Source organism: Penaeus vannamei, chromosome 16, assembly GCF_042767895.1.
Source record: "Penaeus vannamei isolate JL-2024 chromosome 16, ASM4276789v1, whole genome shotgun sequence".
Taxonomy (NCBI): Eukaryota; Metazoa; Arthropoda; class Malacostraca; order Decapoda; family Penaeidae; genus Penaeus; species Penaeus vannamei.
Genome location: NC_091564.1, coordinates 12,219,670 through 12,232,169, shown reverse-complemented (window position 1 = coordinate 12,232,169; position 12,500 = coordinate 12,219,670). Strand labels below are relative to the sequence as shown.

The window sequence follows — 12,500 nt, the reverse complement described above, 5'->3', positions numbered from 1 at the left end:
ATGCGAACGCATGACTTTTCAGGACAGAGAAATATTCGGTAGTTTAGTCGAAAGGTATGTTGCCTTTACAAATGAGTATCACTCGGTAGGATTTCATGTGGAATATGGAGTTATGGGATAAGGATAAGTTTCAATCAACCATCTTTTATACAGAAAATAATATATGCAAATGATCCCAATTGGAAAATATGTTGTTTTTTGTGGACGCGTCATAGCAAGCAGTGACAATTTATGAGCTGTGACCTGCGAGAAAAGTACAGTTTTTAACTTTTAATAAGGATGTTCTGAAGTGACTTACTAATCATTTGATTATTATTCATGCCTGTTTTTAAATATGGATAGATTTTGTTTTGTCTTGTTGTGTTAGTTATGTTGCAACTCAAATATCTGCAAGAAAGAAAATTGGGTGTAAGAATGATCATTGCTGCAACTGTGAACATTTGTGTATTTCCCAACCAGGCAAATGATAGAGCAAGGAAAGCTAAGAAAGTTACCTTCTTTGCACTAATGTCACAAAAAAAAGTTATTTAACACAAAGTGTGATATACACTATAAATATTGAAGATGATAATGATAATAAAACTAGTAATGGTAATAATGATAGTATTATGATAAATTTGTACTTTAAAAAGTCTTGTAAGAAGAAAGTGGAATGAATGAACAAATCCATAATTTTTTGTTATTTTGCAGGTATCTTTGACCCACAACCTTCTCCATCACCGTGGGCCTGACAGCTGTGGGGACATGACGTTTTCCATCACTGAAGAGGTATATATGTTAGAGTGTTCATTCAAACTTATTGATAGTAGCAGTAATAGGTTGATTGTGGAGAATTAATTAACGCAAAGTCATTCCTGTACTTGAAAAGAAGGATAGTATCATATGTGATTTTTATTTCGGTAGAAAGGTACAACCATAAATATTTGGCTCGGTTTCATTTCATGTGCATTCTGTGTATCTAGCAATACTATAGTAGTCTAATATTATTTAGGATTTTTTAAGGCTTTCCCCCTCACTATATTTTACTTGGTTGATTGCCATTTAACTTTATTTCTCAAATATTGCTTGCAGTCTTTATTCTTGATTTTTTATTTACTTGGTAGTTTACTGTGTGTATGTATGTGTTTTTTATGATTTAGTTTTGAAATTTCATTACATTATTGTATTATTGCTATGTATATAATTCCTGTAAGTCCTTAGACAGAAACCAAAGCCATAAGTAAGAGCTACTTATTGGTGACAGTGTTTCCATATTAGATATTACTGTACTGAGTCACAGTAAAGGGAAGAACTTTCATAATCTTACCTCAGTAAACCCACTTTAATACACATATTAATGCATGTGTTCAATACAAGTTGTCTAAACAAAAAATCCTGTTTTCCTCTGTTTTTATATTTGAAAGACTTCCCTTATAAAATATTATAACTTACTGAATACTTATGAAGTTTAATTTTTTCTTAGACCTTTTTTTTAAGGTTTTGGAAGATCCAGAAGATTATTTGTGAATTTTTATCATCCCCTTTTCCCTAGAAAAGCTATATGTAGAGCTTAATGTTTCAACTTGTGAAAGAATTGTTTACATTATAATGCTTCATTAAAAGCAATATGAACTCTTGTTTTATACTTGCAGATTTGAAGAAAAGCATATATTAAAAGTCCTTTTCTTAAAGTCTTTTCTTAAAAGCTGTTGTTATTGCATTCAATATCTGTGCATATGCTTGTTGTATATATATATATATATATATATATATATATATATATATATATATATATATATATATATATATATATATATATATATATATATATATATATATATATATTAAAAATACTTATAACATCAATCGGTTTACAGGAATTAGACATACAGTACCTTTTCAATATTTCAGCTCAGTGCCACCTTCCATGGCTGTGTTCTTTGGCTCCAAGGTTCAGTGCTTACCCCACAGCCAGTTATTGACAAGGAAGGAAATGTTCTACTTTGGAATGGGGACATTTTGGCTGGATATGAGGTTTGATCCTTTTTGTATGTTGAAGTTTGAGGTTTGAAACTATTAATTAGTCAAATCACACACGCACACGCACACGCACACGCACACGCACACGCACACGCACACGCACACGCACACACACACACACACACACACACACACACACACACACACACACACACACACACACACACACACACACACACACACACACACACACACACACACACACACACACACACACACACACACACACACACACACACACACACACACACACACACACACACACACACACACACACACACACACACACACACACACTTACTCATTTTAGAAACAGTAATAATTAAAGTGGCCCAAATGTTCCTGTAGAATAATACATATTTTTTAATGTAAGATTTCCCTCATTTCAGATCCCTGGAGAGAAAAGTGACACAAAGTACATATCAGAGTACCTAACAGGAAAAGATGAGGAAGAGATTATGTGTTTTTTGAGTGCCATCAAAGGTCCATGGTCTTTGATATACTACCAGAAATGCACCAAAAGGTTGTATTTCGGGCGAGATGTTTTTGGGAGACACAGCTTGGTCTGGCGGTGGCCCACAGAACAGTCCTGGATGTTCCTAGTGTCCTCTGTTACTCAGAGAAGTGCAGAAGTAACAGAGGTCCCTGCTTTAGGGTTGTATTATGTTGATTTTTCACATTCCAAAATGGATGTAAATTTTCATGTATCTCTTATACCCTGGACTCATGTTGATGAAAGTAATCTTGCAGCTTTGCCCTCAACTATTCACACACAGAAGCAGAAGCTAGTGTCTCCTATTAGAAATCGACTGAATATATCCCTTCCTACAGATGAAGTTTTAGAAACTTTAAGAGCACTACCAACATCTTTAGAAAATGACCACATAGACATGCTATACAATGCCTTAAAGGATGATATTGACAGACTCCTTGAAGTTTTAAAAACCTCAATACAACGAAGAGTAGACATGTGTCCGCAGAAATGTCAGAGGTGCACAAACACTCAGGATAAGTGCAGCCACTCAAGAATCGCTGTTTTGTTCTCAGGTGGATTAGATTCTGCAATGATTGCCCTTCTCTTAGACTCTTGTTTACCATCTTCAGAGAGTGTAGATCTTTTGAATGTTGCCTTTGAACAGAGGACCCCACAGAGACCAGACAAGAAGAGCCAGTCAAATTGTGCTACAAATGGAATTATACCACCTAAAAATTATGATGTGCCAGACAGACTCTCAGGAAGAAGGTGTTGGCAACAGTTGATGGAGATCAGACCAGGGCGATGTTGGAACTTTGTGGAGGTAACACTTTTTTGTAATATCCTATCTCTGGAAAGAAATCTGCAGTAATAGTAGTTTTTTTTATATTATCATACATATTTGCACTAGGCCTAGGGGGGAATTAACATGTATACAACTCATTTGGTCTTCAGCAAATTATGATAAATTGAGTACCGTGAAAATAACTACTTAATTACTACTTTGTTATTGTTATTATTATCATTATCATTATTGATATTATTATTATTATTATTATTATTATCATTATCATTATCATTATTAGTATGATTATTGTTGTTGTTATTGTTATTATTACTATTACTATTACTATTATAATTATCATTTTTGTTATTATCATTAATTAAGATTGTTTAATGTATAAATCTCTCATTGTTGGTTGATCTCACAGTATTGATTCCATTAGCCATAAACCAGTATATCCCCCTCCTCCCCAATCATTTTCTAAAACGGTTTATCCTGGAGACAAACTTGTTATATAATTTGTCATGGTGATTATAAACAGGGCAATATTATCCCCTGGTTTACACCATATTATCCCAAATAGACAGATGTGAAAGCTATATTTCAGATAGACGTGACAGGAGAGGAGTTGGCCAGGCAGCGAGAATCAACCATCTCACACTTGGTGGCGCCTCTGAATTCAGTACTTGACGATAGCATTGGCTGTGCACTTTGGTTTGGAGGTTGCGGTGAGGGAACCCTAGAGGGATCACCCTACGTTTCTCCAGCCAGGGTAAGAGAGTAACTTGACAGTAAGGGAGTAAGTCTCTTGGGAAATTTTCAAGTAATTTTGGTGTTCATGTCGCTTTTGTAATTGCTGTTGTGTTTTTTTCCTTTTTTCATGTGATTTGTTGATTTTTATAATAGTCAATAGTTTTATTTTTCATCTATTAACCTTTATAGGAAAGGAGAAAAGGGAGTTACATTTGCGGTATTTTTTTTCGTATAAGCATAAATTCTTCGGTATTTGGGAATTAGACTTAGCAGCATTAAAGATCCAAGGGAGAATTGAACATTAAATTAGCCATTAGCTACAGTTTGTATTTTATTGTTTGAAATTATGTAATGTATTTCTGCTTATGTAATGTATAGTCTTCAACTCAGAATTTGCAAATAGAGGAATTCAGTTGCCTTGGTACCATTATATGTACATGTTATATGTGCTTGTCTTTATGGTCTTTGAACTTTTATGATTACCACTTTCATTGTTTGTGTTTATAAGGAAGAGAAAAGAAATATTTTTTTTAGTAATTATAACCAAGTGATTAATTGTAAGATTCAAATAGTGGCTAAAGTAGCTTATTTTTATGAAATTTATAATCAAGACATGAAACATCTTTACCTTCTCATACAAATATACTAAATAGTCACCATGCAGTGGAGACAAAGCAACAATTTAACTTACACCTATGCCATTATAGGTGCTGCTGTGTGGCATGGGGGCAGATGAACAGCTAGGAGGTTACTCACGGCACAGAGGTCGCTTCTCAGCAGGCGGCTGGCCTGCTCTTTTAGAAGAGATTGATATGGAGATATCACGAATCCATACAAGAAATCTGGGAAGAGATAACAGAATATTGGCTGATCATGGACGTGCGCCGAGGTTAGTAGGTTTTGCTTTGTGTGGCATGTGCGGACATACCATGCCCGCTGTGTGTTTAAATTAGTAATTATTTATACATAGAGATGGGTCCACAAATATTAAGTCACCAATAAGCCAATTAGGAGTACTACCTTTCTCACCTGTTTACCCTTTTCCTTGATTTTCAAAATATATTATGGTATCTAATATTGCTGTTGGTATTGTCATTAACACTAGTAATTATAACGTTTATAATAAAAATTACAGTATCAATATTGATAAAAAAAAACATACATTTCCCTTAAACACAATTAAAGGTGAAATCAGATGAGGTCACAAAGTCTATTAATTGACTCATTTGTGGCCAAGCACTAGATGGGCCATCTGTGTGCAATATTTCACAGAACAATACTACAGTGAACACAGCATTTTCCCAGGCATTGGATTAATGCATATACACTTTAGAACTGAAGGAAAAAAAAAAAAAAACTTTCTTCCTTTTTTATTATTTTAATGGATTTTATATTATCTTAATGGATTGAGTAGTCATAATTCTCGTGGTTAAAAACAAATCTTAATCCCAATAGTAACAAAGTAGTAGTAGTAGGAATCAGAAATATATCATATGCAACATGCATAGTAGATTAATTTATAACCAGTTCTAATTTACCCTGTATTTTATGACTTTTCCATGAATGTTGGAGCTAATTTTTTATTGAAGGAAAATATTTCCTTGTAGCTTTACTACATATCTTCAACACACTTCTAGTTTTTACAAGAAACTAGAGGCACTTGCTGAGCATTACTGAGTGTAAACAGGCTTTATAGAACAAAGTGGAACATACTTTGAACAAAGCATTAGCCAACAATAATTTATTTCCTCTTTTTATAGCATAGATTATAACTAACTGTTCATAATACCATCACTTTTGAGAGATATATTAATACTTTAGACTTCGTTCATTCAAAGAAATGCAGTAACAAGTATTTTTAATTTTGCAAAACATCATTATTGCCAATATTTATCTTGTCTGTCAGGATTGATCAAATTAGAATTTTACAGGAAATCAAAAAAGCAATTGTTAGTAGATACACTTAATGTTTAATACAGTTAGCATGTGAAGAATATGTGATACAGTTTAGAAGCAAAGGTCACCACATAGCAAAGAATGTGTAAGATATTTATGTCTGAAAAGGGTCATTTAGCAAACAAAATGTTTAAGTTATTAATAAAAATTACCAAGCATAAAATTTAAAAAGATGTCTGTTAACATTTTCAAATTTAACTCAACAATTTGACTAACATTATTCGTTTCCCTTTGCTAACAGATTCCCATACGTAGACGAAGATGTAGTGTCCATGCTCAACAGCGTCCCTATCTGGAGAAAAGCCAATTTGAACATGCCTCGTGGTGTAGGTGAGAAGATCCTACTTCGCACTGCTTGTGCACATCTTGGACTCACCACTGCTGCTGGTCTGCCCAAGAGAGCTATCCAGTTTGGCTCCCGAATAGCAAAACTCGAGAACTCTAAGGAAAAAGGGTCCGATACGTGTAGTAGATTGGTGGGAAACTAGTTGTTGTGCAGTATTTAGCTGTAATTTATTGTTTCCAGATTAATAATGATGGATATGATTTAATTTTGTTTGTTGTTTTAAAGAATATCAATTATTTTATCATAAAGATTATAAAGATTTAGTTTTAATTCCTTTTGTTACAATGGATATATTTTGCTGGGATATACTGTCTGTTTTATTTTGTTTCTAAATCTCCCATTTTGTGCAAGGAATGGCCTGGGTTACCTTCCACTGGAAACACATGGGCTTGAATGCAGGTCAGCAAGATTGCTAGACCAACACGCTAACCTCTGTACCACGCAGCACACTGAAAATGAAGTATAAAGGTCATTGAATATATTTTTGGAATTAAAACAACCTCCACTGCAAGAAGATAAAATATATGTTCTTTTATCCCCTGTACCCACAGTACAATTAAGAGTTTATATATCCCATCTAAACAGCTGTTGCATACAGATTCTCCTTTTTAGCCTTCAGCATATCCAAAGTGGGTTCATAACTGATACACTAGCATCAGCTTTCAAATAAAAAAACACTAATAGAATTCTAATTAGAAAGTCACTATTATAAATATTATTGTGATAAGTAAATGGTCGTCAAGGGAAAGAAATGATATAGATCTAAGCAGGTTCCCATCACTGAGCAAACATAGAAAAGGAAGCAACAGGGATAAAGATAAATAAAATGAAAAAGACTAGTTGATATCTAAGAATTCTTTAAAATCTATACCTAGTGACTTGTTCATCAACCTTAGCAATGCTATTGTGCAGACCTTGGATGCAATGTCTGCACCTTAACAGGGGGAGTTCCTGTTGCCGACCCCCACAACCTGCAGCGTCATTCATATCCACAGCCGGTCCTCGCACCTCATCATCAGCAGTTTCCTGAAGACTAATGCCGAGACCTGATTGGATGAGATGAACAGGTCATGGCTCACCCATTGGACCTCAGGCTCCCCTCGCTCCCGGATAGCTGGCACAGCATAGCAGTACTTAAGCTCCAGCACCCTGGCCGAGATCAGCACTCTACGATCCTCCAGCAGAGCTCGACCACAGCAAGCAGCTCCAGGCCTTAGCCGTCAGGGAGCTGCACCGGCTTCCCTGTCGATCTCCACACCTCACCAGCACCCAGCAATACTTGTGGGAACTCACACTCATAGCAAGCACTCCCTAAAGAGATAATAGACCAGTCGAAAAGAGGATAACCAACCATCCTTTAACCATATTTGGGATAAGGATGATGGAAAGCCACTGGGATGAACAAAGAACAAATATATCAAGTTGTAATTTTAGGATGAAAAGACTGACATTCAACTGGTAACACACATAAATGGATGCTCCACATGATTAGTAGTCTAATAAACAAGGTTTGTGCACCAAACGTTTGATGGTGAAGTTGGGTAGCTACTGACATGAAAGAAATCTTGTCTAAATGGTCAAGATGAGTTGAAGCAAATGACATCAGTCCTGTATAACAATAGCCAAAAAAGTGAGTAAAAATTAGTTAAAAATAATTATATCATCATTCAATATAGATCTACATTTCATTAACAGACTGGTTTTCTAAGAAATTAAAGCAACTTCCCTTCTAAAGTGGTAGGTCACAATTTGCAATGCTGGCATGCAAAATTAGCAGAGGGTTATGAAGCCTTATGGTATATCTTGAAGGCCAGTGTGCTAGACATTTGTAGATAATCATATACAGACTGCTGATTATACAGAACTGACTGCAGATTTTTTTCTCAACCAAAAAGTATTAAGTAGTAAGAGAAATCATGAATAGAATGGCGGGTGTTGAGTGGTTGTGGATGTGTCAAAGGTTTACAAAAGGGGCTACTAATGTTTAAAGGTTTTGAACCACTGGTTTAAATTGAGTGTCATAATGATCATTATTTTTTTTTCTAATAAGAAAAATGAAACTACAATATGCATTTCAGGTACATGTTCCATTGTGCTGGCTGAAGATCATAAGATTTTTGGTGTATACTATAGTTCTGAACTTATTTCTATATTCTTTTCAGTGTTGATATGATTTTATAAGACTCCACTGAATTTTAATGAAAAGATCATACAAACAATCTGGAAAAAAAATTGATGCATGTGGACTTTTGGAGACTTACTGGTTACATGCACTGCCAGGACCTAATAAAAGATTTTTGCTAAATTAACATCATACCTCCCAAAGATTATAGTTACAGGAATAAAAAGGGATCATCAAGGATTTCAGAGAATCAGCACAGTACCAAAGTTTGTCATTCCCAGAAAATGCTGTACACAGACCAAAAATAACATCAGGGACAATCAAGCACTAAATTTATTTAATCATGCACTTAATGATGACAGTGTGATGGTTATAGGTGCTAAAAATTGATAATCTATATTCGCAAGGGTGGAAGGGTGCATTGCACTGTTCTGAACGAGGAAAGGGGCCAAGTGGAGTCAGCGCCCCTGGTAGTTTAAATGCCAATGAACCATTGTCAGAGATGCATGTTAGTAGAAATTATCAGCATCAACAATTCTTTTGTCTTCTTTTATCTTCTCACTTTTCCTCTTTTCTTTTCGCTTCTTTTATCTTCTCACTTTTCTTCTTTTCTTTTTGCTTCTTTTATCTTCTCACTTTTCTTCTTTTCTTTTCTCTTCTTTCTCTTTTCTTCTCTTTCCTGCTTTCCTTCCCTTTTTTCAGCTTTCCTTTTCTCTTCTCTTCTATTTATCTTCTCATCTCTTGCCTTGTTTTGTCTTCTCTTCTCATCTCTTGCCTTGTTTTGTCTTCTCTTCTCATCTCTTGCCTTGTTTTGTCTTCTCTTCTCATCTCTTGCCTTGTTTTGTCTTCTCTTCTCTCTCATCTTTTCTTTTCTTTTCATCTCTTCTCTTCTCCTCTCCTATTTTCTTCTCTTCTCTTCTCCTCTTTCCTTTTCTTTTTCTTTTCATCTCCTCTATTTTCTTTTCTTCTCTTCTCTTCTCCTCTCCTATTTTCTTCTCTTCTCTTCTCCTCTCCTATTTTCTTCTCTTCTCTTCTTCTCTCCTCTCTGCTCCTCTCTTCTCTTCTCTTTCTCTTCTCTTCTCTTCACTTCTCTTCTTCTTTCTTCTCTTCACTTTTCTTCTCTTCTCCTCTCTTTTCTCCTCTTCTCTTCTCTTCTCTTTTTTTTCTTATTTTCTTCTCTTCTCTTCTCTCCTCTCCTCTCCTCTCCTCTCCTCTCCTCTCCTCTCCTCTCCTCTCCTCTCCTCTCCTCTCCTCTCCTCTCCTCTCCTCTCCTCTCCTCTCCTCTCCTCTCCTCTCCTCTCCTCTCCTCTCCTCTCCTCTCCTCTCCTCTCCTCTCCTCTCCTCTCCTCTCCTCTCCTCTCCTCTCCTCTCTCTCTCTCTCTCTCTACGTGTCTGTCATTCATACTGCATTGGCAGTCGACTTTCATACGAATTACAGTGCGTCTCTTCTCTTCTCTTCTTTCCTCTCTTCTCTTCTTTTCTCCCCTCTTCCTATGCTCTCCTCTCTCTCTATTTGTCTATGGTTCATAATGCATTGGCAGTCGACCTACATACAATGCGTCTCTTCTCTTTTCTTCTCCCCTCTCTCCTCCTTGCTCTCTACTTGTCTGTAGTTCATACTGCATTTGGAAGTTGACCTACTTATGAATTAAAATCGGCTACTTTTCTCTTCTCCCCTATCTCACTACTTGTCTATGGTTCATACTGCATTTGGGATTCGACCTACTTATGCATTACAATGTGCACATATTTCCCCGCCCGCTTCTAGATGAGTACTGCCGTGGTCTGGGACACTCCCACTACTTTATATCAATGATTTTCTATTAGCATTTAAAATGTCTAGACAGCAGCCCTGATTGTAACAAACTAAGTGTAGAATGAGTTGTGTGTAGTAGACTGCTTTATATTCATTTAAAGAGCTCAGTATTGGTTCTAGGTAATCATAGCTTTTTATGAATGGAGGTAATAGAGAAATAGTATGGCATGCAATATAAAGAATCTAATATGTCTGATGGTTTTCACTTTTTATGTAGAACTAAAAGGTGATTTAATATGTGATTGAAAAAATCAGCAGCTTTGGTGAATAATATAATTGGAAATGTGTTTGGGAGGAATGTTAGGTAATGTCACATTTAACTCTGGATGAAATATATTCTTTATTAAGAACTCTCGTCACCCTTCACCCTCTCTCTCTCTCTCTCTCTCTCTCTCTCTCTCTCTCTCTCTCTCTCTCTCTCTCTCTCTCTCTCTCTCTCTCTCTCTCTCTCTCTCTCTCTCTCTCTCTCTCTCTCTCTCTCTCTCTCTCTCTCTCTCTCTCTCTCTCTCTTTCTCACTCTTTGTTGTTTCTCTCGATTATTTTTGTCTGTTTCTTTCTTTCTTTTGTTCTCTACAATTGACATTATGGCCACTTTTGTTATTATAAATGACAATAGCTCGACAAAAGCAGTTGCATCAAAATTTCATTAATACTGGTATAACATATCTATTTGTTTAAAGAATTAGCCGTTTAAAGAACTATCACTGATGTAAGGTTATTATTATTTTTTTTTTTATTATCATTTTAGCATCTGATCCTCCACTGAAAATGGAGAAGCACCATCGATTATGTGCTCTCCTGCCCTATTTTGCTCTTGTCTACCTCTCGTTATGACAGTTAACTAAAGTGCAAATGTCATCGGTGGTTTACAATGCTGTAGAGATACAAGGGGTGCATGGTTGGTGAATCTGAGGAGTGTAATTGAATTAGTATGATATGAGTCTTTGTGGATTGGACAAAACTGTTATTCTAAAAAGAGTATCTGATCCCATGTGGTTCGGACAGGATAGAGAAATATGTAGACTTCAGATAACGAAATTCAACTGAAGTGATTCATCGTAATTATTCTGAAGTTTAGTAGTGCGCCTTCGCTAACACCTGGAGAGTGTTGTGTACCTTTAACATATCGTGGTGTTTCATGCAGGATTCATACAGATATGAATGCAGTTTTTTGTGTCTCATTTTCTTTAACACTCTTTTCAAATTGTTTCCTTTATAATTCATAAATTCTCTCTCTCTCTCTCTTTCTCTCTCTCTCTCTCTCTCTCTCTCTCTCTCTCTCTCTCTCTCTCTCTCTCTCTCTCTCTCTCTCTCTCTCTCTCTCTCTCTCTCTCTCTCTCTCTCTCTCTCTCTCTCTCTCTCTCTCTCTCTCTCTCTCGTGTTGATTTAGAAACGATCTATATTTTGACATATGTTAGAGGTATTTCGTTAACTCGAAGTAGGCACTTCAAACCAAGGTCTATATAAGTACTTGCATAGACCTTGCTTTAAATAACATATGCAAGGCAATTGATATGCGCTTAATTTCTATGCGATCTTTTCGCTCAAATAATGTACTCTTGTGTTATATTTTGCTTTTATATGTTCATTTATTTATTTATTTATTTATTTATTTATTGCTTTGTTTTTCGTCAATAGTGTTTTCCAATTTTGCGCTTCCACTCATCTCCAGTAAAAATTATATTATATTGATATGATCCCGCTCTCCATTTCTCTCTTTTTTTTCTTGATAAAACGTGAATTAGTATAGTACTTTCTGAGTCACGTACTGCAAGGTACTAATATATAAAAGAAAAGCAGGAAAGATCGAAAGAAAACAACAACAATGGCCATAGGTTTGCCAATAGGTTTTCTCACTCCTAATAAATCAGTGTAGCAATTGTGCCTTTGCTCACTCATTAGAAAATGCCAGTTCACGTTTCTGTTCATTGTGTTCCTTGCGCTTGAAGAGTGGCAGATGTACACTGGCTTGTTTTGTTTTGATTTTGAACTATTCATTCTGACGTATGAATGGAGGTGTGATTTACTATGAGTTTTGTATTTACTTTAAATATCAGCATTAAGTGGTTCGAGAACGCGTATAAACTGTATTTTTTATTATGTAACTGCGCTTTAATAAATCTGAATTGGTTACTGGTTAAGCAGAAACCAGTCAACCAAATGTAAACGCGATTGACCAAAGAAAATAAGAAAAAAACAAACAAACAGAAAATAATCATAAATGTCCAT

At 35.6% G+C, this 12,500-nt stretch overlaps 1 protein-coding gene across 1 annotated transcript in view; it reads left to right on the top strand.

Moving 5' to 3' along the window:
* The window catches only part of LOC113814183 (asparagine synthetase domain-containing protein 1), a 7,193-nt gene extending 339 nt beyond the window's left edge, over positions 1 to 6,854 (top strand). Inside the window, exons 2-7 of the mRNA XM_027366204.2 lie at positions 691 to 768; positions 1,891 to 2,013; positions 2,409 to 3,317; positions 3,886 to 4,050; positions 4,739 to 4,920; positions 6,229 to 6,854. Of these exons, the coding sequence (XP_027222005.2) occupies positions 691 to 768; positions 1,891 to 2,013; positions 2,409 to 3,317; positions 3,886 to 4,050; positions 4,739 to 4,920; positions 6,229 to 6,475 (1,704 nt within the window). The 3' untranslated portion in view covers positions 6,476 to 6,854. The remainder of the gene's footprint in view (positions 1 to 690; positions 769 to 1,890; positions 2,014 to 2,408; positions 3,318 to 3,885; positions 4,051 to 4,738; positions 4,921 to 6,228) is intronic.
* The last annotated feature ends 5,646 nt before the right edge of the window (positions 6,855 to 12,500 follow it).